Raw genomic sequence first — 25,490 nt, forward strand, 5'->3', positions numbered from 1 at the left:
TTATTTGCATAAAATGCTTTTATTTACAAGAAAATACATCTTCACTCTTGTTTGTAGGATGAACTCGCACACACGCCAACCCATGCACATTAAGAAGGTCATATAATGTAACAGTACTGCAAAGTAAGATTATACGTGGACATTCCCTGCTCTCGTTTCCACTAAATGACATCTACGTAACGGACTATGGTTGTGTTAAATCAACACTACATGCACGCGGAACAGAGAATTGTCCAAATTGTCCGAGCATTTGCACATTGTAGATACATTCGATGTTCCACTTAAACATGGGACGCCAGTAAGGATGTCATCCCATTGTTATTGTCACTGCAAAAAGATCCGGACTTGTCTTCTAAAGCTGCACAGAACAGGGAAGATGCATGCAACAAAACATCATGTCCGTCACAACTAGGACGTTAGGACGAATGTTTGTCATGAGGTTAATTAGGCCGGCGGCGGTGGGCTTTTTTTGTGTGCGTGTGGAAAGATTCCCCAGTATTCCCTCAAGACTCCATGTCATCCAGAGGCTCCTTCAGCCTCCTGTCAATAGAGTCTGACTAACAAGATGTGAATGGTGTCGCCATGGCAACTACGGATGCTCCAGCTGAACAAGGTAATAACCCTCATACAATACAGCATGACATCATGTGATTACGCGTTGATTAAAAGGCGAGTAAAAGTCACATTTTGTGGGAGAAACTTGTGTGTATGTCAGTAGCAGCCAGTTTCCTGAGCGGGGCAGCATATTTGTCACACTTTTTTGTTCCACCGGTTGAACTTTTTCACTCATTTCACTGGGAAAATTCATTTTTAAAAGTAGTAAAATAAACAGCAACATGACATTAATATTTTTGTTTACGGCATTCTAGCTGAGCCTCAGCCCTTGTGTTGCTGCGGGAAAAAGGGCTCAAATTTACTGCGGCACTCCCAACGCGTCCTCAAGTCAGTTTCGGACAAAATAACGTAACAAACATTTTGCAGTATTGCAACCTCCGCTTACAGAAGAGGTGAACAATGATGTTCTGGCCCGACGTTTTACTTCATTTCATAGAATCTTGATGTGAAAGGTGCAGGATTTGGCGCTGTTGGGTTTTGCTGTCGTCCTAGTTCATGATCAGCTTTCAATTATAATAATTGTATATATAATTAAATTATTTCTATTTTATTTATGTATATTATTAGTTATTTTTTAATTATTATAAAACTAAAATATGACCAGGATAACCTGTCATGACCCCACATGACAGTCTGGACTGTGTTTAGTTTCACTTCTTGTCTTGGTGCTCTTGTTTTGTCAGTATTTCCTGTTTGGTCCCTTGTGTTTTGAATCACCTTCATTTTCTGTTCCCTGTCGTACCAGCACACATGTTCCTCACTGTTAATTACTTCCATTTAATTCCAGCTGGTTCTCTCTTTCATGGCTGGATCATTCTGTTACGGATGCGCATCGTCGCAGTGTTTGTGACCCCGAGATGCGGGCGCAGGAGCCGGTGTGCAGGTTTAAGTATATGTAATGACAAAACAAAAGCTATGGTGCAGCTGGGAAGTGCACCAGAAGCATAGGGAAGGTTATGCAGGAACCAAGCACAATAAACAGCCTATGGAGTATGATGATCCAGCCCTGAAAGAGGGAACCAGGTGAAACTTAAATGGAATGAATCAATGAGGAACAGGTGTGCTGGCAGGGCAAGGAACAGAAAATAAAAGTGCTTTAAAACACAGAGATCAAACAGGAAATACTAACAAAACAAGAGCACCAGGACAGGAAGTTACTCTAAACATAGGAAAGTAATAAACCTTGTCCAAACTGTCATGTGGGATTATGACATACAGTGCATCCATAAAGTATTCATAGCACGTCACCTTTTCCACATTTTATTATGTTACAGCCTAATTCCAAATTTTTTTGTCCTCATAATTCTACACACAATCCCCATAATGACAATGTGAAAACGTTTTTGACAGCTTTTTGCAAATGTATTGAAAATAAAAAACAAAGAAATCACACTTTTTCTCATTGTCATTATGGGGTATTGTGTGTGGAAGTGTGAGGACAAAAAGTGAATTTATTCCACTTTGAAATAAGGCTGTACCATACCAAAATGTTGAAAAGGTGCAACCTCTAGAAGACCAGCTAATTGTGTGGTCACATGACCCCCAGGGTCAGCTGCTTGCTCCGCAGATGGGGCCTCTTTAGCTCATTGTGTTTGCTCGGGAAACCAAGAAAGCCTTCAGTTTTCGGGGCCAGACCTGCATCACTAATCGCTCCAATAATAGACTTTTTAGATGATTTATTCTGTAAGTCTGAGTGGGCTTGCAGCCTGAGGCAAAAACTGGAAAAAGGCAGCTGCTCGGGGAAAGAAACGGGCTAAGACATCATTAAAGAATTTCATTCTGCACAAAAAAAAGGCATGCCGTGACATTAAAAAAGACGAACAAATTTAGCATGATAGAATCGAAATAAAGAAGAAACTGCTGAAATACTGCTTAATTTAGTAATAACTGTATATTAAACTATTTAAAATACCACAGGTAGAATAAAGTGCTACTTAAAATAAATTAATATTAAAGTTAAATCAATTAAAAATCTGTTCAACAAAATCACATTTTGTTATAAATGTCAAGCAAGTTGACAAAATGTGCTTCTTATTTTTGCTGCTTAAAATGGAGGATTTTTGATATAATACGCTCGCATAATTGGAAAATAATATAAAATAAGTGTGTGTGGGGGGGCAGAGGAAAGCTACTCCCCTTTTCACCCTCCCTCCCCCTACCCTCACTGCTCGGCTGTTCTGAGCACCGAGTCGTCGCCCAGGATCTTGCAGAGCTCGTTGAGGCGCTGCTGCATCTCGGGGATGCCGGCCAGCTGGCTCTCCAGGCGCTGCTTCTCTTCGGTGAGCGAGAGGCGCGTGGCCGTGTCCAGCTGCTCGAAGCGCCAGCCGCCCTCGCCGTCGAACTGCAGCAGGTGCGTGTGGTACTTCCTGGAAGAGGAGGAGGAGGCTGCGGTCACGTGACGTGCCGAAGAGGGGAGATTCGGGGTGGGGGGGCGGAGTCTCACCATAGCGAAGGTCTGTGCGTGATGGAGAGCAAGGAGATGCCGGCGTCCTTGGCGGCCTGGAAAATCTTGCCCTCCACGTCGATGCTCACAGCGCTGGTGCACTCGTCCAACAGGGCGTATTTAGGCCTGACACACACGCACACGCACAAAGGCCAGGCCATCCAATTAATAAAAGTCCGTACATTGACCACAATTAAAGCGTCCTATTTACCCGGTCCACATTCAGGACACATCATTAGGTACACCTGCACACTCAATCGAATGAGTACTGACGCAGGACAGTGTCAGAGACATATTAATTCAAATATTGATTTATTATCGTGACCACTTGGGAGTACGTATTGTTCCATTTCTGTAAATTGTAGGGCAGAGCTTAGTGGGTGATAACTGGAGAGAGGCCTTGATTTAATGAAATACAAAAACTAATTTTTTTAAATAATAATTCGGAGTGCATAAGAAAGTGGAAAAGACAACACAGATGTCTTTGAAGTATATTGCAGAGCACAGCAACAACAGAACTAATGTTGGAATAGCGATGAGGAGAAAAGTGCTCAGTCAGCATTATAAGCGCCGCTAAGTGCAGACAACAGCAGAGTAGCAGTATTTTGAAGCGTCCACAGAGGTAGATAATACGGGTGTACATTTTTGGGCGTCTAACGATTCGATCTGACTCCGATTCCTGAGGTGACCATTCGATTCAGAATCGATTTTCCATTCAACACGATTCTCGATTCAAACCGATTCTCACAATGTATTAATTGTAGGCCTGTGAATCTTTGGGCACCACACGATTTGATTCAACTCCATTCTTGGGGGTAACGATTCGATTCAGAATCGATTCTTGGTTCGAAACGATTCTCGATTCAAAAGCAATACTTTTTTAATAACATTGAGTACTAGATCTATGATTAACTACAATCCTCCATAAAATAGATAAACAGCTCCGATCAATTTCTAAATTACTAAAAAGAAAACAGATTTTGTTTTTCAAAACTCCACTCAAATATTTAATAAAGTAAAATACAAATAAGGCAACAAGAGAAGTATCCAACACTTCTGCAGTAAATGTGTACAGCAGATATGATCATCCACATCAACAATATGATTTATATAAATAAAAAAATAAAAAACATAAAAATAGATTATTATTATTTTTTAATTGATTAAAAATCGCGATTAATTCGAAAATCGATTTTTTTTTCACACCCCTAATTCTTTGGTATAATATATAAAATGAAACTTTTTCAAAACAGGTTATAAGTGAGAAAAATGACCTAAAACATACACACACACATACATATACGGTATGTGTTTTAAAAAAAAAAAAAAAAATACACCCGAACGCCTCCCTAGGGAGGTGTTTAGGGCACGTCCGACCGGTAGGAGGCCACGGGGAAGACCCAGGACACGTTGGGAAGACTATCTCTCCCGGCTGGCCTGGGAACTCCTCGGGATCCCCCGGGAGGAGCTGGACGAAGTGGCTGGGGAGAGGGAAGTCTGGGCTTCCCTGCTTAAGCTGCTGCCCCCGCGACCCGACCTCGGATAAGTGGAAGAGGATGGATGGATGGATGGACTTTTGTCTAGGCGAGAACCAATTATTCATGTTTACATTTATTCTTACCGGAACTATGCTTCACTATTCAAACTTTTCAATTTACAAACCATGTTCAAGAACCAAAAAGAGGTTCCACTGTATTAGTTTTGGACATTAAAGGAGGTAGAAACCAACGGTAGATAGGTAGAGGTACTACCAAGTAAGAGTAATGAATGTATTTTGTAGGCTCCGGTGGTCCCCGCGACCCTGACAGGGACAAGTGGTAGAAAATGGATGGATGGATGTTTTCATTCTAAAAGCAAATTACTTTGATAGGTATTTATTGGGGAAAAAAATGTGATATTAAGGATCAATGCAAAATCCACAGATTTTTCTAAGCTTGATTCATTGTCTTGAAGCATTGTTTGTAATGGATTACTTTAGATGCATGCACAGGCATACCTTATGTTTCTGCCTTGTGAATATTGAGGCATCCTGAAAAGTATTCTTGTTGTCTTACTTGTGATAGAACATGCGTGCCATGCCCATCCGTTGCTTCTCGCCTCCAGACAACACGTCCTTCCAGTCCAGTTCGACATCCCAGCCTGAAAGTAAAGAACAGTTCAATGATCGTTTCAACAAAGGCAGCAGTCTCAAAGAACAAACCTGAACATTGGGACTTTTACGACTGCATATTTGTTAAAGGACTTTGTCCCTGTGACGCCATTCCCACATTAAACCCTCACTAAGCTCGGTACTGCGATTTATTTAAGAATCCGCCTGCTTGTTTGCTGCCCCGACAAAACTGGCAGTTATTAACTCAAGTTTATAACATCCTGCAGGCATACCACGGGTACTAAAATGTGTTTATATTGCAGATCTTGACATGGCATACCTCCCTCCCTGGTGACAATGTGGTTGAGGTTGACAATGTCCAAGATGGCCTCCATGTCCTTGTCGTTGAGGCCTCTGGCGGCCATGTCTTCCACTGAATCTGGATAGATGACCTGGTCGCGTAGGGAGCCCATGGACATGTAGGGCCTTAACACAAACACGTCACGGCAATTTAGAGGGATTTCATTCACAGTGTTTCATTTATAGCATTTCTAGTGCAGGGGGATTTTAGGAGCGCGTTGTAGCGAGCTGAGACATTTTCTCATCTTAACACTGCTGAATTTTAAATGTTTTTTATTTGCACAAGAGCAGTGTCAATCATAACACTTTGCTGATTTATTTGTAAGATTTCTATAGTGCTAAAACAGCGCCAAACTCTCTTTGACTTGCACTATTTTCAGTACGTTCTACCTGCGCAGATTTGGTGATGTTTGCCACTTGTGTGTGTACTGTTTCCACACGCAGTGTCCCTCTCTGTGTCTTTACGCCAGTTCTTATCAAATTGTTTTTTGGTATATTTTACCTTTATGTTTTAGTCTATTTTTGCTTTTCTATATTTTCACTTGTTTGTGGTGTACAGCACTTTGTTTTACAACTGTTGTTGTGTTTAAAGAGCCTTGTGAATGAAGTTGCTATGGTGTGGTAAATACTGGGGCGATACTGCTTTGTCAGTATCATGCTTCAGACCTTTCTTTGAAAAGCTGTGCACTACAAAACGTGACCATTGTAGACAATAATCATGACTTCCTCATTTTCATAATAAAAAAAACCCAGATTAATAAACAATGTAATTAAAGTAATTTATTTGTTGTAAATTGAGCTATACTCTCTTTTTTTAAATGATAATAAGGATACAATGTTATGCAAATTTATAGGCAAATTATACTATTTATAGTCGCGGCGGCAGGTGTGGGGGGCGGGAAAGCAGAAAATAATTGACAAGCACTGCTCTCATCCTGGTTACTTTTGACACTCTAAATTCCGGGGATTGAACAGGCGGCCTGGCAACTCCTCCTCCTTCCTTTCTGTCACCTATTTGTCTCCATTTCAGGTCAGAGCCAATCCGAGGAAACTTGTTAGCCTTGTCTTTTGTGAAGAGGAGTCTTTAGAAAAAAAACTATTAGTGTACAGTGGAACCTCTCTTTTCGATTTACGAACTTTTAGATCGAGCCAAATATGCCTCTGTGTGCTTCGCCTCCTCTTGTTGTTTGCATGCCACAAACATTCGCCAACAGCAAGGAAAATACAATTGCATTTTTAAAATATTTTTTTTTATTGTAGCAACATGGTTAAAGGGGACTTTTGTTTGTGCACGCATGTTGACAGTTCAGAGATTGTTGATTTATTACCCCTGTGTTTAGTCCCTTGAACTGGAAGTACAAGTGCTGTTCCATCAACTAGTCGTCCATAGCGTTGTTACTCATATTGTATCTTCATTCATCACCCCAAGCAACATTTAAAAGTTTTACAATATAACTAAAACAATTATTTTTGTATTGTTTCACTTTCACAAAATTCCTCAGTTAATTCACCATGGAGTTATTGAGTCTGTTTAGCTGATTGGAGAGCTAGCTTCCGCAGCTAGCGGGTCCATGACGATGACTTCTGTTTTGTTTGATCAGCCGTTTTACTGCTGTGTTAGAGACACCGTTTGGAAACAATTAAGGTATGCAAATAAACATTTACAGAATATTTATGTGTAAATAACTAATTTCACAACATATATATCTGCAGCTCATAGGCCGGTGTGGCTAATATATAGAAATATTTTTTCTTCTTCTAAAATTTAGTGGGTGTGGCTTATATGCCGGTGTGCTTTATAATAGGATAGGATAGCAAAGACTTTTATTTTTCCCACAATGGGGAGATACGTTGTTGCAGTGCAAGTTTTTACATAGAGTAACAGAATTAAATTGTAAAGAAAAACAAAAAAAGTAATAAATACTACAGGTTGTGCACTAATATGTATAAATACAACATAAAATAAAACAAAAACACTAACAGCCGTATTTCCCACCTAGAAAAAACATCACAGTAATCAGATAAGTGTATTGTAATGTCTTATAGCTGTGGGTAGAAAGAACCTGCGGCAGCACTCCTTCCTGCACGGTGAATGTAACAATCGAATGCTGAAGGAGCTACTCAGGGCTTCCTATGTGCCGTGCATGGGGTGAGAGGGATTAGACATTATGGTTGTCAACTATGTCAGCTTTCTTCTGTCAGCCACCTCCTCAATGTTGTCTAGTGGGCAACCTAGGGCGGAATCTGCTCTCCTAATCACTTTATTTAAGTCTGTTCCTGTCTCTGACCGTGCTGCCCCGACCCCAGCAAACGACGGCATCGAACAGGGCAGAAGCCGCCAGTGTCGCAAAAGGTGCACAGCAGTGACCCGCACATCCCGAAGGACCTCAGTCTCCTGAAGAGGTGTAGGCAACTTTGACTCTTCTTGTACACAGCGTTTAAATTGTGAGTCCAGTCCAGTTCATTGCTGAGGTGAACACCCAGGTATTTAAATAAGTCCATTATTTCTGACTTTTGTCGAGGCAAAAACCAATTATTCATTTTCACATAGTTTTCTAAGGGGAAATGTGCTTCACTATGCAAAGGTTTTACTGTATTTTGTCATTTTTAATGTACTTATTTAAAGGCCTACTGAAATGAGATTTTCTTATTTAAACGGGGATAGCAGGTCCATTCTATGTGTCATACTTGATCATTTCGCGATATTGCCATATTTTTGCTGAAAGGATTTAGTAGAGAATATCGACGATAAAGTTCGCAACTTTTGGTCGCTGATAAAAAAAAGCCTTGCCTGTACCGGAAGTAGCGTGACGTCACAGGTTGAAGAGCTCCTCACATCTGCACATTGTTTTCAATCATGGAGGCCAGCAGCGTGAGCAATTCGGACCGAGAAAGCGACGATTACCCCATTAATTTGAGCGAGGATGAAAGATTTGTGGATGAGGAAAGTGAAAGTGAAGGATTAGAGGGCAGTGGAAGCGATTCAGACAGGGAAGATGCTGTGAGAGGTGGGTGGGACCTGATATTCAGCTGGGAATGACTAAAACAGTAAATAAACACAAGACATATATATACTCTATTAGCCACAACACAACCAGGCTTATATTTAATATGCCACAAATTAATCGCGCATAACAAACACCTCCCCCCTCCCGTCCATATAACCCGCCAATACAACTCAAACACCCGCACAACACACTCAATCCCACAGCCCAAAGTACCGTTCACTTCCGCAAAGTTCATACAGCATCATATATTTCCCCAAAGTTACGTACGTGACATGCACATAGCGGCACACACGGACGGGCAAGCGATCAAATGTTTGGAAGAAAGCTGCGTACTCACGGTAGCGCGTCTGCTATCCAACTCAAAGTCCTCCTGGTTGTGTTGCTGTAACCAGCCGCTAATACACCGATCCCACCTACAGCTTTCTTCTTTGCGGTCTTCATTGTCCATTAAACAAATTGCAAAAGATTCACCAACACAGATGTCCAGAATACTGTGGAATTTTGCGATGAAAACAGAGCTGTTTGTATTGGGACACAATGGTGTCCCAATTCTTCCGCTCAATCCGTGACATCACGCGCAAACGTCATCATACGAGACGTTTTCAGCCGGATATTTCCCGGGAAATTTAAAATTGCACTTTATAAGTTAACCCGGCCGTATTGGCATGTGTTGCAATGTTAAGATTTCATCATTAATATATAAACTATCAGACTGCGTGGTCGGTAGTAGTGGGTTTCAGTAAGCCTTTAACACTACAACCTATTAAACGATGACATCATTATTTCTTATTATAGCATGTGAACATGTCAAAAATAGTGTACTTGAACAACAACTTGGGATCATTAAAGATAGTTTATTTCGACTGGCAAAATAGTTTTTGTGGACATATGCTCCCCTGGGAATTGCAATGTCATATTGTTGCATTATATAGATCTACTTTATATAATAACAATAAAAAGGTAGCTAATTTATTGATGTGAGTGTGATGGCCTAACAATGTGATCCAATGTGTGTGTTTTATATTGTTTTTGAGTCATAAGAAATTGTGTATTGGGCTTTTTTGTCTAAAAACTAATCTTCAGCAAGGACACAGTTCAATGGTATCGGTTTTCCTCGAATTGGTTCTGACCTGGAGACAGCAGGCATTTTAAAGCCACCAATCAGAAAGGAGGGGGAGTTGCCGGGTCGTCTATTCAAAGCCTGCCTCTAAAGTGTCAAAAGTTCTCAGAAACAGAGAGGGACTGAGAGCGGACTGAGAGAAGCCGCATGCGCGCACAGAGTGTTTTTCTTTCTCAAGGTTTATATAATTCATTGACAGCGACTGAATGACAACAGATGCTGCCAGACGTCTTTAAGTGGGATCAACTTAACACTTGAAATACTTCACAACAAAGATATCTATTGTGCCTCAGGTCTATTGTAAAGAATATGGGCATGGCTGCTGGGTGGCTGCTTCACCTTTGTATTAAATATTTACTACTATGAGGCGTGACTAGTTAAAATCACGCTAGAATTAAAGTTTATGGTAAAAAAAAAAAGGCAAAAAAAGGGTAAATCTATGCAGGAAAGGGACAAAAACATGGCACTGCAGCCAATGGGTGCATATTGTAGTGACTTATCCTTTATCTACAATCATTTATAATGTTCTCTTATTCACATTATTATGCAGGGGAAAGATACACCAAACTGTGCAAAGAAATGTAGGATACACACAAAAGTGTAGACTCTATGTAAGCACAAAACACAACGCTCTTATTACAATGAATTCCATTACAGACCGGGTTACAGGCAGGGTGCTCAAACAATACAGTAATAATAGTAAGTGATGAGTAAGTATAGTAGGAGGTTTGTAGTACGTGTATCATGACTGTGTACCTCTGAGGGATGTAGAACATATGCTGAGGAGACGGTTTATGGAGGCGCCCGCCGTACACAGGCCACAAACCGCTGAGGATACGAAAGAGGGAGCTTTTACCGCAGCCGTTCGGTCCGGTGATCAATAGGTGCATTCCCTCTTCCACCTTAAAAGGCACAGGACAGCATTCATTAATAGCCAGCAAAACAGAGATTCAAAACATTTATTATATACACATCAAGCCCTATTTTCATGTAGTGGTACAGTTCAGGAGCATAATACCTGAACTGTCCTTCCAGTATTCCATGAGTGTACAAAACAAAGTACCTTAAAAAGGTAGAAGCTTAAAATTCCCTTCAACCGTTCTGAGCTTGCATTTACAATCATATTAACGTGGAATTATGTACTGTATTGACCACCCGAATATAACAAAATATTTTCCCCTTAAAAAGTGATTTAACCAATATATGAAAAAGGAGTTTAAAAAAAGATTAAATATAGATTAAGAAAATATATAAAAATGTATGTTTTTTATGTATTTGGGTTTTATATATATTTATATGTATATATGTATATATAATTATATATATGTGTATCTGTCATGATCTCTTATCAGATCATGCGGTTTCATGCTATTTTTCTGTGTGTAGTTTTAGTTTCTGTCTTGCGCTCTTATTTTGTGTTTTTTCCTTTCCTGCAGCAGCATTACGCCTGCCTTTGAGCGCTTTTCCCCTCAACTTTTTTCAGTTGGTAATTAGCACTATATAAGTTGAGCTTGTGACACCATTTGGTTGTCGGGACATTTTTCACTGGTCACTGTTGATGATTCTTTCCATACTGAGCTCAAATACACATGTACTTTGGGGACGTTGTCTGCTCCACATTCTTTGTAAGTGTTTTTGCTGTGTTACAGCATTTTGTTTTTGTTTACTTTATAGTAGTCAGAGCACTTCCCTGTTGCTCTCGCTTTTTAGTTTGTTTAATCATTAAATACCCTTTTTTACTGCACGCTTCCTCCTCGTTTGTCTGCACTTAAAATCACTACAACCTTCGTCGTCTCACGCAAGAGAGATGACAACTTTCATCATTTTACACAGCCTTAGAATAAAAAGACTCCTCCCTCCTGAAGCGAGGGTCCTAAGGGTCCTAAACGAGGGCATGTTTCTAGCTAGTGTTTATAATCATAACCAATCAAACTGAGCATTTTTTCTTTTGTTTGGTGGAAAGTTGTACATTAAGTTATATATTTATATAATGTAGCAAGCTACTTTTGCCAAGTAGCCTGTAGTGTAGCTTGCTACAATTCTCTGGGGATAGCTTCTCTTGTAGCGTAGCTCCATTTAATTAAGAGTAACTTGTAGCTTAGCTTACTTCATGTTCCAAGTAGCTTGCCCATCACTGTCTAATATGACAACCCTTCTTTTTTATAATATGCAAAGAAGAAGAAAAATTGTAAATGAGGGGATTGGGGGTGTGAGAGACTGGAAGAAAAGCTCTGACTTTCTAGATCCCATTGTAGGAGTATAAATGAGACTCGTCTACCACACCTTGACATTGAGACTTGACACGACCACGTCGCCGTTAGGCGTGATGATCGGGACGTTTTCACACACGATGCCGTTATCCACGTCGATTACTTCCCCTGAGGCGAGAGGGCACACATAGGGATCAGGGAAAATGGAGAGTTACGCATTAACCTCTTAGCATCGCTCAGCTTAATACTTTAAGAGGCGATTTGTTCCGGATATGTTGACCTTTGCCCTTTACTTCCTGTGTTACTTCAGTGGTAAATGTACCCTTGATCTCCAGTGGTCCGTCAATGTGCATCTCGGGCTTGCTCTTCTTCTCCCCTCCCGTAGCGGCCGTGAGAGAGGAGCGCTTGTAGACGCCCCTCTGGACGTCCTGGAACACCACAAACATGTTGTGGACCCGCGCCGTGTAGCCTGCCAGCTCTGTGATCTGAACACACATGCCGGGGGGAGGGTCAAAGGTACATTTTTTTTACGTCAATGTTAAGATGACCCAGATGACGCAGCTTGCCTCTCTGTTAAACAACACACATCCTGATGTCATGTGGGGCGGAACTTACTCATGGAGAATTATGAAGTAGAAAGCGACCGATATAGATTTTTTTACAGCCGATACCGATTATTAGTAGTCAGGGAGGCCGATCACCAATGTTTGGAGTCGATATTTATTTGTAGTAAAAGTCATTTAAACATGAATAGTATACGTCAGTAAACAGCTGGACAAAGTTTTTTTATTTTGTTCTTAGGAAACGTCGGACCATTGGGGACAAAAATAATCAATTTAGCACCAAAAAACATGAGAGATTTCACAAACCCTTTTAATATGTGTTTCTAAGAGGAGCACTGATGTTTGCATTTCAAAATATGTGAAATTTCCTGGGAAAATTTGTGAAAATGTGGGATTTGTCTACATCACAATAACTTGCTATCTACTCAATGTTATACAATTTTATGAGTTTATGGATTTAATACATTGGAAGGTTTCCTTGTAAGAAACCCTAAAATATTGCAAACCGTTGAATAAAAACTATTTTTCAAGCTGTCTGTTACAGAAAGTATGAGAATGTGTGAGCTGCTGCCTGCTCTTCCTCACTTACACAATACAGGTAAGGTTTGTTATAACGCTGTCCGATACAAAGCGAAGTTCTATAAAACGTGGTCGTGCCATGAACCTTCAGTTTCGGCCCTTTTTTAAAAAAATTTCACCAGACCCAACCATGTTGTTTTTCACCAAATGATCAATTATCAATGCTGTATCGACCTACGAGTGGCTCCTGCACGCCCCATTCTGTGACGTTTAGCCCAATTCACCATACGCGTCACGTCACGTGGGGGGCTATCCACCAAACATTATCGTTATCGTCTTCAACCCTCGCCGTTTGCCAGCAGTGACGTAAAGCAGATGCAACACATGTTTACTTTCAAGAGGCTGTCCTTTTGGGCTTTGCGGGTCTCTTTTTTGTCTACATTAAAAAGAAAACAGACCTTTTTGTTGTCGTTTCTGAAGCGGATCAATGATGTGTGTCCCCCTTGAAAAAAAATGCATCCGTACAACTGAGAGGAGACAGGATTGTGCAGTCTCAACGTTCAAGCAAGACCGAATCAGACAATTTAAAGACCGAGCCACGCTACTGTTCACCGTCAACAAGTAAGTCTGAAACCCCCGCTGTTTTCACTACATAAATCGTCATCAATTTATTGTATTATTTAGAAAAAAAAAAAAGAAAAAAAAAGTTCTCTTTAACGTGTCGCTCGGGAATAACGCAATCTGGATTTTTTGGCCCCCAACGACCGTGTTATATCGAACTTAAGTGTACCTCTCCTACTAGTCATTCATTGCCTTTTTATTTGAATGAATAATGGAACATGAAACGCGCAACGATCCGAGATTTTCGGACGGAGGCTTGTCGAGCGACTCGATTGCTGCCGTGGCGAAAACAAACAAAACGGGAAAGGGAGGACGGCAAGAAAGAAAGACAAAAACTGGATTTCCCGGCCAAAAATGTAAGTTTTGACAGGTAAGCAGAGGAGACGTACTGCAGGCGAACAGCACTGCAAGAGGAAAAAAAAAACAATTAAAACATATTTGGGGAGAAATATTGACAAGGAGAGTCATCATTTTTATTCTTAAATTAATAAAAAAAATTGGGCTTTGGCAAAAAGACAACTTTTCTCATGTCGGGCAAACGGGATGGTACTTAAACTTAACTATTTTTTTAATACTATGTATTAGTGATGTCCGATAATGGCTTTTTGCCGATATCCGATATTCCGAAATTGTCCAACTCTTTAATTACCGATACCGATATCAACCGATATATGCAGTCGTGGAATTAACACATTATTATGCCTAATTTAGGTATGGTGAAGATAAGGTACTTTTTAAAAAAATTTGTAAAATAAGATAAATAAATTAAAAACATTTTCTTGAATAAAACAGAAAGTACAACAATATAAAAACAGTTACATAGAAACTAGTAATGAATGAAAATTAGTAAAATTAACTGTTAAAGGTTAGTACTATTAGTGGACCAGCAGCACGCACAATCATGTGTGCTTACGGACTGTATCCCTTGCAGACTGTATTGATATATATTGATATATAATGTAGGAACCAGAATATTAATAACAGAAAGAAACAACCCTTTTGTGTGAATGAGTGTAAATGGGGGAGGGAGGTTTTTTGGGTTGGTGCACTAATTGTAAGTGTATCTTGTGTTTTTTACGTTGATTTAATAAAAACAAAACAAAAAAAACCACAAAAAAAAACGATACCGATAATAAAAAAAACGATACCGATAATTTCCGATATTACATTTTAACGCATATATCGGCCGATAATATCGGCAGGCCGATAATATCGGCAGGCCGATATTATCGGACATCTCTACTATGTATATATTGTGTCTGTTGATGTAGTTCTGTTGTATTTGTATAAAAAAAAATTAAAAAGCACATACTGATTAAAACAGGCCGATACCGATATACATCAAAATGGCAAATATTGGTGCCGATAATCGGGTGATCTCTACTATGAAGCCTGATGTTCGACAACACGCGCCTTTATGTGGGCTTTTACATTTGGAGAGTACAAAGAGAGAGAGATGCAGGCTGAAAGATAAACAGATGGAGGATTATTCACAGCGAGGTTAAGCCTTCAGAGAAGGAGCTTCTGCCAGTCAGCAGATGAAGGCAATCAATTATACTCTTTTTGCCTTTCTCTGAAATTCTGAAAATGTATACATAACGGACCTAAAGACTGCATGGTTAAAGAGGATCTGCACTTAATTTGGAATGTTGCCTATCATTCACAATCCTTATGTAAGACAAGAACACATTTGTTTTTCTTTTTTTTTTCAAGCATTCTAAATCGTAAATAAACGTTAGCAAACGTCAGCTAACTATGGAGCCAATGGGAGTTGCACTATTTCTCTTGTAAAAAAAAAACTATCAACATGTCGTATAGATGCTGTAAGTATATATTATGTCATGTAGTAACTGGCACATTTATAACAACATGTAGTATTTACTTTTTTTGATATTTTTAAGCATATGGCGGTGCATCACAGATCCATCACAGCGTTCGCTTTCCCTTTAACAAAAACAATATTACTATTCATGGCAGACTTCATGAGAGACAACAAAGACTACTTTGGGAAAAATGATGATCTTTATATTTTTGTTGAGCCTGAGTATAAGGAGGATGAGCAACACGTGTGCTAAACAAATGCAGCTTTAGTGAAACACTAAGCATCATGTAGCAGTATTGCTTAGTGCTAAACAAGATATTAAGTTACGTTTAAGTACCAATGATTGTCACACACACACTAAGTGTGGTGAAATTTGTCCTCTGCATTTGACCCATCCCCTTGTTTACCCCCTGGGAGGTGAGGGGAGCAGTGGGCAGCAGCCGTGCCGCGCCCGGGAATCATTTTTGGTGATTTAACCCCCAATTCCAACCCTTGATGCTGAGTCCCAAGCAGGGAGGTAATGGGTCCCATTTTTATAGTCTTTGGTATGACTCGGCCGGGATTTGAACTCACAACCTACCGATCTCAGGGCGGACACACTAACCAATAGTCCACTGAGTAGTATACACACTACTAATATAAAGAACAATCACTTGCTGTACAATGTCTGCGCTCACTGGGATGCCAACTAATGGGATGTTCTTATCTTCCCGTTTAGATGAAGAATTACTCATAATACACCTGAGGTAAAAAAAATTTAAAAAAAAAAGCCTGCAAACAAGCGTTTTTTTGTGTCATTCTCGCCATCTCCGGATATGAGTTGAATGTCAAAGTTGACCAACTTCTCGGTTTATGGTCACAACCTTCTACTATCCAGGTGAGAGGCATGATTTAGAATCTAAAAGTAACTTTCACCAACTCAGAGGCCATGCAGCAGCTCACTGGCTCAGTATGTAAATATAGCAACTTAAGCTTGATATATAGATGGATAGATGGATAGATAGATAGTACTTTATTGATTCCTTCAGGAGAGTTCCCTCAGGAAAAGCTCTCGGTCATCCCGGCGCCACTATAAAAAATAGTTATTCAACGTTAGCGCTTATAATAACAAGACCGCTAATACTTTGGTAATATTCAGGTTACGAGATGTAAATGGAGTATTGTTGCCGGTTTTTGGATGTTTTTCAAAGGGCTTTATGGGCGGAATAGTGTACTCACATTATCTGCATTGTTAGCCACCTTGTTTTTATTTTACCATTTAGAATGCACAAAAAAGAAAAACATGTGTTCTTGTCTTACATAAGGATTGTGAATAGAATAGAAAGTACTTTATTGATCCCTGGGGGAAATTCAGCTGAAATTCAGCTGAATGATAGGCAAAAAAAAAAAAAAAAATGCAGTTATCATTTAACTAGAGGAATTCCATGCGATTTGCAAGCTGGAGATAATTATAACAAACTTGTGATGCTACTAATTTGGGTTTGAATGAATAATACAATTAAAGTAGTGCATTATTTTGCTAAAATGCTTCCTCTACAATTGAAAGTGCCATATAATAAGAGCCAAGTAGCTCATCCAACAACACACCATTGAAGTTGTGAGTACATGTCAAGGAATGCCATTTTGGTGATTCAAGTGGCAGCTTGCTGTGTAACTGCACACAACATGCAATCAGAGCATGCAGCAGCATGACTGCCACAGGATCTTACGTCTCCCTGCTGATGTCTTATATGGTCTTGGTTTTGTTTGCGGCGTTTAAATGCTCGGATTTATGAATTTGCGTAAAGCGCAAAGTGGACGGAAGCAGGAGGTGACTGGAGAGAGGCTAATTGAAAACTTATACATAATAAGACTGCAATGATTAAATAAATCATTCTAATTCTAATTCAGAAAAAAACTTATATTTATATTGTTACTTTGATTAATCATTTAACTAGTGCAATTAACAAACATTTATCAAATCCAGACTAATATAGTTTTCACATGACCGCTGCAGTAGAGCACACATGAAAGCGGTGGTGTGTGTTTGTGCTGTGATCAGTGAGGCAGTGGAGAACATTTTATTTATATTTACATACATAAATACATACATACATATACATATATTAGGGCTGCAACTAAAGATTCATTTGATAATTGATTAATCTGTCGATTATTACTTCGATTAGTCGATTAATAATCGGATAAAGGAGACATACTACATTTCTATCCTTTCCAGTATTTTATTGGGAAAAAAAACAGCATACTGGCACCATACTTATTTTGATTATTGTTTCTCAGCTGTTTGTACATGTTGTAGTTTATAAATAAAGGTTTATACATTTAAAAAAAAAAAAAAAAAAAAATTGGCCTCTGCGCATGCGCATAGCATAGATCCAACGAATCGATGACTACATTAATCGCCAACTATTTTTATAATCGATTTTTAATCGATTAGTTGTTGCAGCCCTAATATATATATATATATATATATATATATATATATATATATATATATATATATACAAACCCCGTTTCCATATGAGTTGGGAAATTGTGTTAGATGTAAATATAAACGGAATACAATGATTTGAAAATCCTTTTCAACCCATATTCAATTGAATGCACTACAAAGACAAGATATTGGATGTTCAAACTCATAAACTTTATTATTTTTTTGGCAAATAATAATTAACTTAGAATTTCATAGCTGCAACACGTGCCAAAGTAGTTGGGAAAGGGCATGTTCACCACTGTGTTACATGGCCTTTCCTTTTAACAACACTCAGTAAATGTTTGGGAACTGAGGAGACACATTTTTTAAGCTTCTCAGGTGGAATTCTTTCCCATTCTTGCTTGATGTACAGCTTAAGTTGTTCAACAGTCCGGGGGTCTCCGTTGTGGTATTTTAGGCTTCATAATGCGCCACACATTTTCAATGGGAGACAGGTCTGGACTACAGGCAGGCCAGTCTAGTACCCGCACTCTTTTACTATGAAGCCACGTTGATGTAACACGTGGCTTGGCATTGTCTTGCTGAAATAAGCAGGGGCGTCCATGGTAACGTTGCTTGGATGGCAACATATGTTGCTCCAAAACCTGTATGTACCTTTCAGCATTAATGGTGCCATCACAGATGTGTAAGTTACCCATGTCTTGGGCACTAATACACCCCCATACCATCACAGATGCTGGCTTTTCAACTTTGCGCCTATAACAATCCGGATGGTTCTTTTTCTCTTTGGTCCGGAGGACACGACGTCCACAGTTTCCAAAAACAATTTGAAATGTGGACTCGTCAGACCACAGAACACTTTTCCACTTTGTATCAGTCCATCTTAGATGAGCTCAGGCCCAGCGAAGCCGACGGCGTTTCTGGGTGTTGTTGATAAACGGTTTTCGCCTTGCATAGGAGAGTTTTAACTAGCACTTACAGATGTTGCGACCAACTGTAGTTACTGACAGTGGGTTTCTGAAGTGTTCCTGAGCCCATGTGGTGATATCCTTTACACACTGATGTCGCTTGTTGATGCAATACAGCCTGAGGGATCGAAGGTCACGGGCTTAGCTGCTTACGTGCAGGGATTTCTCCAGATTCTCTGAACCCTTTGATGATATTACGGACCGTAGATGGTGAAATCCCTAAATTCCTTGCAATAGCTGGTTGAGAAAGGTTTTTCTTAAACTGTTCAACAATTTGCTCACGCATTTGTTGACAAAGTGGTGACCCTCGCCCTATCCTTGTTTGTGAATGACTGAGCATTTCATGGAATCTACTTTTATACCCAATCATGGCACCCACCTGTTCCCAATTTGCCTGTTCACCTGTGGGATGTTCCAAATAAGTGTTTGATGAGCATTCCTCAACTTTATCAGTATTTATTGCCACCTTTCCCAACTTCTTTGTCACGTGTTGCTGGCATCAAATTCTAAAGTTAATGATTATTTGCAAAAAAAAAAAAGTTGATCAGTTTGAACATCAAATATGTTGTCTTTGTAGCATATTCAACTGAATATGGGTTGAAAATTATTTGCAAATCATTGTATTTCGTTTATATTTACATCTAACACAATTTCCCAACTCATATGGAAACGGGGTTTGTATATGTATATATATATATATATATATATATATATATATATATATATATATATATATATATAATATATATATATATATATATATATATGTCAAAGTTAATGTTGATGATGTGCATTTATGATGCAAAAATAATGAAAATCATACCAAGCAGGAAAATGTTGCTTTTTTCCAAAGTATTCTCACTAAAATACGCATTGAAGTGAACAAGTGTAATCGAATAAGCGAATCGATAGATTACTTGATTACTAAAATAATCGAGAGCTGCAGCCCTAATACAAAACTTGGTAACACTTTAGTTTGGGGAACATATTCACCATTAATTAGTTGCTTATTAACATGCAAATTAGTAACATATTGGCTCTTAATTAGTCATTATTAATTACTTATTCATGCCTTATGCGGCATGGCCTAACCCTAACCCTCTAACCCTAACCCTAACCAAATAACTCTAAATTAAGTCTTTACACACATTATGTTCCCCTAGTGTCCAAATACCTCTAAATTAAGTCTTTGTTACTTAGAATATGTTCCCCATACTAAAGTGTTACCCAAAACTTATTTTTTTCTACTTCAGTAAGGATTTGGAATGCAATAAAAATGTAATGGTCTTTTACCACATGGTTAAGTATATTGCGAATCAATGTTGTATTTGTTTTGCAGGTTAGTACCACCGTTTCAAAGCGCATACAGCGCTAGATAAAGATGCTGACCGCTTATCAAATACAGCTACTGGAGTGGATGGAAGTAATACAACTACACAGGAGGTTGCCTACAGCCACAACTGAGTTTTTTTCCCCTAAATATCGACCCCATGCTTTTATTTTATTTTATTTGTGACGATTATTTAAATACAGTTTTTGAGTTTGATATATTGCATAAGGGTGGTCACCTCTTTGTAGGATGACATAATCCTCTCGATGGCGTCCGCTCCCGAGGCGAGAAGGTTGCGTGCGGTGGTGAAAGCCTCCGTCCTCTCGCTCACCATCAGGTGTTTGCGACCATCAGCTGTTTCTGTCGAAGCCAAAAAATTATAAAAACACTGCAATCGCCACGGCCACTATTTCTATCAATTTTGTATGTGCTACCGTTGTCTGCGAATCCGGTGCCCGTGATGATGGGCACAGCCACCATGACGAGGCCACAGCTGCTCCACACGTACTTCATGAGGAACTGCTCGATCATGATGTACCACAGACGCTTGGAGAGGATCAGGTTCATCTGTTCCGCCAGGGCGCGGTAGCACTTTTGGAGCTGACGCATCTCCACCTGTCGGGGACATCATAGCGCATTGTCAGGTGTGTATGCATAGGGTTGGGCCGATAAAACGGTATCAATATTTACAGCCCGATAGACACAATCCATCCATTTTCTACCGCTTGTCCCTTTCGGGGTCGCGGGGGGTGCTGGAGCCTATCTCAGCTGCATTCGGGCGGAAAGCGGCTTACACCCTGGACAAGTCGCCACCTCATCACAGGGCCAACACAGATAGACAGACACCATTCACACACTAGGGCCAATTTTAGTGTTGCCAATCAACCTATCCCCAGGTGCATGTTTTTGGAGGTGGGAGGAAGCCGGAGTACCCGGAGGGAACCCACGCAGTCACGGGGAAAACATGCAAACTCCACACAGAAAGATCCCGAGCGCGGGATTGAACTCAGGACCTTCGTATTGTGATGCACATGCACTAATCAATATCAATAAAATATGCGTTCAATAAATATATATATATATATATAAATATGCGTTCAATAAATATATATATATATATATATATATATATATATATATATATATATATATATATATATATATATATATATATATATATATATACATATACGTACATACATTTATATATATGCACACACATACATACATACATTCATATATATACTGTATTATATACAGTATTATGTGGGCAGGACATGCTAACATCATATCAGGTCACAGTATCAACTATCAAGTTTGGCTGCGCCATAGCTGTTGATTCTTTGCATAGAGTGAAGAGAACGTAAGATCAAAGAAATTGTTGATAAAAAATCAGGAAAAGTTACCTTGACAGTAAGGCAGTTAAAGGAATTTAGTAAAATGTAGTAAAAAATTTCAACCCTCTTCCGTTCTTTATTCGGATGCACGGAAACAACAGATAGGAACTGAAGTGCAGGAATGTTTGAATAAAATAAACAAAATATAACAAATGGCCATCTATCCATCTTCTTCCGCTTAACCGAGGACGGGTCGCGGGGGCAGCAGCCTAAGCAGAGAAGCCCAGACTTCCCTCTCCCCAGCTACTTCTTCCAGCTCCTCCCGGGGGATCCCGAGGCGTTCCCAGGCCAGCTGGGAGACAAAATCTGTCCAACGTGTCCTGGGTCTTCCCCGTGGCCCCCTGCCAGTCGGACGTACCCTAAACACCTCCGAAGGGAGGCGTTCGGGGGGCATTCTGACCAGATGCCCGAACCACCTCATCTGGCTCTTCTCGATGTGGAGGAGCAGCGGCTTTACTCTGAGCTCCTCCCGAATGACAGAGCAAAACAAACTTCCATCAATTTTCTACTGCTTATCCTGCTCGGGGTCGCGGCTAAACAAATTTGCTACTCTAAAATAATAATTTGGTCCAACAATATTTAAATAATAATTACTGCACAACATACATTCATTTCCATACTTAAATAAGAATGACAGACCAAATTAAATGTTACTCAGACAACGTAACTTCCAGGCAGTAAACATGTTTACATTTTTACACTTTGCACTATTTTGTTCCACTTTATTAAGCATTTCTTACATATTCCTACATTTTGCACCTTCATTTTAGGACGTTATTGTTAAGTGTTCAATGGGATTTTACAATTTAGTTTATATTGTTTGAGTGTTTTCCATGCTTGTGTTGACTTTTCCTTTCTGCCTTGATAGCTGAGGGCATTATTATCAGAGGAAGGTTACATTTGAAATAAAAACGTTAACATTTTACATATTTTTCTCCTCGTCCACATTTTTTATGGGTCATAAAAATATCAATAATTATCTATATCAACGAGTATAAAAAACGTAAATTGACACACAGTTTTCAGCCATATCGCTCAGCCTCATGTAAGCGTTTTATGTAGGCCGCTGTTAGAATAAATAATTTCCCACCTTTGGACAGAGTAGAGTGTACATGAGATCTTATCTTGTGTGCAGTACAATATGTTGAAGGACATAACATGAATGCACCCCGTGTTTTTAACTTTGCAAACACACACATTGTATCTCATTTAGGTTCCAGAAGAAGAGGAACCATCAATGTTTCAATCAATGTTTATTTATGTAGCCCTAAATCACGTGTGTCTCAAAGGGCTGCACAAGCCGAGGATGACAACAGGATAACCGAGGATAACCATGAACGAGACAAAGGAAGACGAATGTGTGTGCGCAAAGTTAACTTTCAGTTTCGAGCCCTGTCAAGGTGGGCAAAAGCAGATAAGGATGGCGCCCATTATACAGATTGCTCCGAACTTTAGACGGCTCGGTTCACTCTCCCAGCGCTGGTATTGCGATTGTTTGTGTAAATTATTTAAATTTCTATTCTCGTCACTTCTCATCATTTTAGACAGTCTGAGAATAAAAATATCTGGGTGGACTCTTCCCTCCTTAATACTGCCATGCATTACTATACCTTATGGCCCCTGTAGAAGGCTATTTCCTCTGCGTTGGCGATAATCCTGGAGTGCACATAGCGCAAATAGCCCTTCCTGTGAGCCTCCTCGGCCACCAGCTTGCCAAATCTAGGCGAGCAAGCCCGAAGAACCTTAGCGGTGGCGAAGACCACCAGGCCGGCCAGTAGCGTAGGTCCACTGGCGTTGGCTCCCCTGGACCGAGCGGTCTGGATGAGCGTGTAAGAAGTGAGCACCACATCCAGGATGGGCTTCGTGAGGTTGGAGTAAAGATGGGCCACAGACTGGGAGAACATGAGGACATCTTCTGTGAGCGACTGGTCCGGGTTGGAGAGCCTCCCGTCCATGTTGCTGACTTTGTAGTAGGTCTGGTCTGTGAAGTAGGTCTTGTAGGCATGGTGCACCAGCCGGGTGCGGAAGGCCAGCGCCAGCTTGCACTCCAAGAAGCGGATGGCGCTGTTGACGAAGGTGGCAGGGATGGCGATGAGGAGCCATTTGATCAGCTGGATGATGAAGCTCTTGGGTTGCTTCTCCACGATGCTTTTAACAATCTTCCCATCCAAGCTGGCAACGTATATAGACAAAAAGGTCCTGGAAACGAGCGCCACTGAATGCAAGGAGAGTAAGCCGATCTCTTTGGACACTAGTTTGGGGAAGAGGATTTTAGCAAGTTCGAGCATCTGCTTGAAGAATTCGGCGTTGACCCCAGGGGACGTCTTTGACGGATCCGTAACATCTTTACGCGATATGACCGGACATGTAGCACCGTTTTCAGTCGGTTTATTTTTGCAAACTTGCCTGTAGATGATAGGGTACAATGTTTTGACAGCGTAGGCAGCAGCCACCACACACACGGCTCGCTTGGCTATCCTGTGGTTCCATTTCGCCTTGGACGCCGCATCCAGGATGGTCGACATTTTCAAGACGTCAGGCTATCCCCGCCAACACCTATCCCCTAAACCGTCGACATGAGAAGAGAGAACGGACCTTGGAGGGCCATGTTGATGTGTAACGGTCCTACATCCTGCTTCTCTCTGAAGCTTTTAAGGCGGCCGTTAGGGGGAAAAGTTGTACTTCCGAGTTTGAATTTCAAATTAAAACATTTATTTGCCGGATTGAACGGTATCATTTGATGGATGCTTTTAGTTTGTTAGTACGTCTACTTGATTTTGTACAACAGCTTCCGCCACTCATTTCCGCCTTTTTCTATTGGTTACGACCGGGGTAAAACAATATATATATGTATATATATATATTGTTTATATATATAAAATATATAAACAATATTTGAATGTATTACTGTATTTACTATGCTTCATTTATGTATTCTAAACCCGTAGCTCAAAGATATAGCGTTCATAAATTACATGTTTATATTGAAAGGAGTGTCTCATGCACATTGGCAAAAAATTTTTATCAAGCGCAAAAATCTGATTTCTTCTCAAATTTACATTATTAGTATTTCAGCATTTGCTTGGTCGAAGATTCTATCTGTGTTGGTTGGTTTACTATCTTCTAAAATGAACTGGGTTGGCGGGTCAAGGTAGGTTAATTAGTGCTTAACCACATTAGTTCTTATGGTGAAATGTTAGCTTAGCATGCTAAACGTATTTTTCTACACAGGAGCCGTCTTATCTTGAAGAATGATACAAAAAAGCAGCGAGTAAGACATTTAAACTTTTTTTAATCAACCTCTCCTGTCCTCTGTGTAACCAATGTGCCCCTTCACAGGAGTTCTTTCAAAAGAGGAAAATGCAAGATAAACTTAAAAACATGGCGGCTGTAACGTCATCCTCCTCTAAAGGCATTCCTTTTGGAAGTATGGATCTGCTCACACTGTTTGTTGTCAACCAGATTGCTGCCAAAAAGGAACTTAAAGGTAAACATATATATATATATATATATATATATATATATATATATATATATATATATATATATATATATATATATATATATATATATATATATATATATATATATATATGGAATTCAATGACTGTTGCAGGTCTCATTGCGTAAACCTTGTCTTGTATCCCCATAAAGTGTAATGCCCACAGCTAAAAGCAACTGCGTGAGAACGTATACTCAAATACTCACGATATAGTCATTTTCTACATCGCACAGACACAAACACGCAATATATCGAGTATATTCGATATATCGCCCAGCCCTATTACAGCATAAATATGTATGCAGTATTTAAAGACAAAGTTAATGTCAGCTTTGTGTTATAACCCATTTATCATTTATTTATAAGCGACAGTATATTATTATTGGTTATAAGTATCAACATTTCAGCTTTTTCCTTATTACATTATGTCTTTTTGGTCTTTTTTTTTTTTACATTTTACTGTTGTTTTTACCACTGTAAAAATTCAGT

At 39.7% G+C, this 25,490-nt stretch overlaps 2 protein-coding genes across 3 annotated transcripts in view; one reads left to right on the top strand and one right to left on the bottom strand.

Moving 5' to 3' along the window:
- On the bottom strand, positions 1-24,173 carry LOC133661420 (ATP-binding cassette sub-family D member 2-like). The gene is made up of 10 exons (XM_062064606.1): positions 23,110-24,173; positions 20,537-20,717; positions 20,341-20,462; positions 12,168-12,330; positions 11,919-12,013; positions 10,392-10,537; positions 5,488-5,633; positions 5,113-5,197; positions 3,059-3,184; positions 1-2,981 (listed from the first exon to the last, which is right to left on the bottom strand). The coding sequence occupies exons 1-10, from the start codon at positions 24,022-24,024 to the stop codon at positions 2,777-2,779; spliced, it is 2,184 nt and encodes a 727-aa protein (XP_061920590.1). The 5' UTR covers positions 24,025-24,173; the 3' UTR covers positions 1-2,776.
- The window catches only part of LOC133661421 (uncharacterized), a 10,089-nt gene continuing 8,312 nt past the window's right edge, over positions 23,714-25,490 (top strand). Inside the window, exons 1-4 of one of the 2 annotated variants that reach the window (XM_062064607.1) lie at positions 23,714-24,331; positions 24,567-24,650; positions 24,731-24,770; positions 24,839-24,986. In XM_062064607.1, coding sequence (XP_061920591.1) covers positions 24,240-24,331; positions 24,567-24,650; positions 24,731-24,770; positions 24,839-24,986 — 364 coding nt within the window. In that variant the 5' untranslated portion in view covers positions 23,714-24,239. Of the gene's footprint in view, positions 24,332-24,351; positions 24,651-24,730; positions 24,771-24,838; positions 24,987-25,490 lie in introns of those variants that run through there. The other variant, XM_062064608.1, reaches the window with a different exon arrangement.

Source organism: Entelurus aequoreus, linkage group LG12, assembly GCF_033978785.1.
Source record: "Entelurus aequoreus isolate RoL-2023_Sb linkage group LG12, RoL_Eaeq_v1.1, whole genome shotgun sequence".
Classification (NCBI taxonomy): domain Eukaryota; kingdom Metazoa; phylum Chordata; class Actinopteri; order Syngnathiformes; family Syngnathidae; genus Entelurus; species Entelurus aequoreus.

Coding starts and splice junctions, on each gene's coding strand:
- LOC133661420 (XM_062064606.1), bottom strand. CDS start 24,024: ATGTCGACCATCCTGGATGCGGCGTCCAAGGCGAAATGGAACCACAGG. Junction 12,331..20,340: donor TTATGTCATCCTACAAAGAG/GTGACCACCCTT, acceptor ATGTGTGTTCAG/ATCACAGAGCTGGCAGGCTA. Junction 2,982..3,058: donor ACGCACAGACCTTCGCTATG/GTGAGACTCCGC, acceptor CTCCTCTTCCAG/GAAGTACCACACGCACCTGC.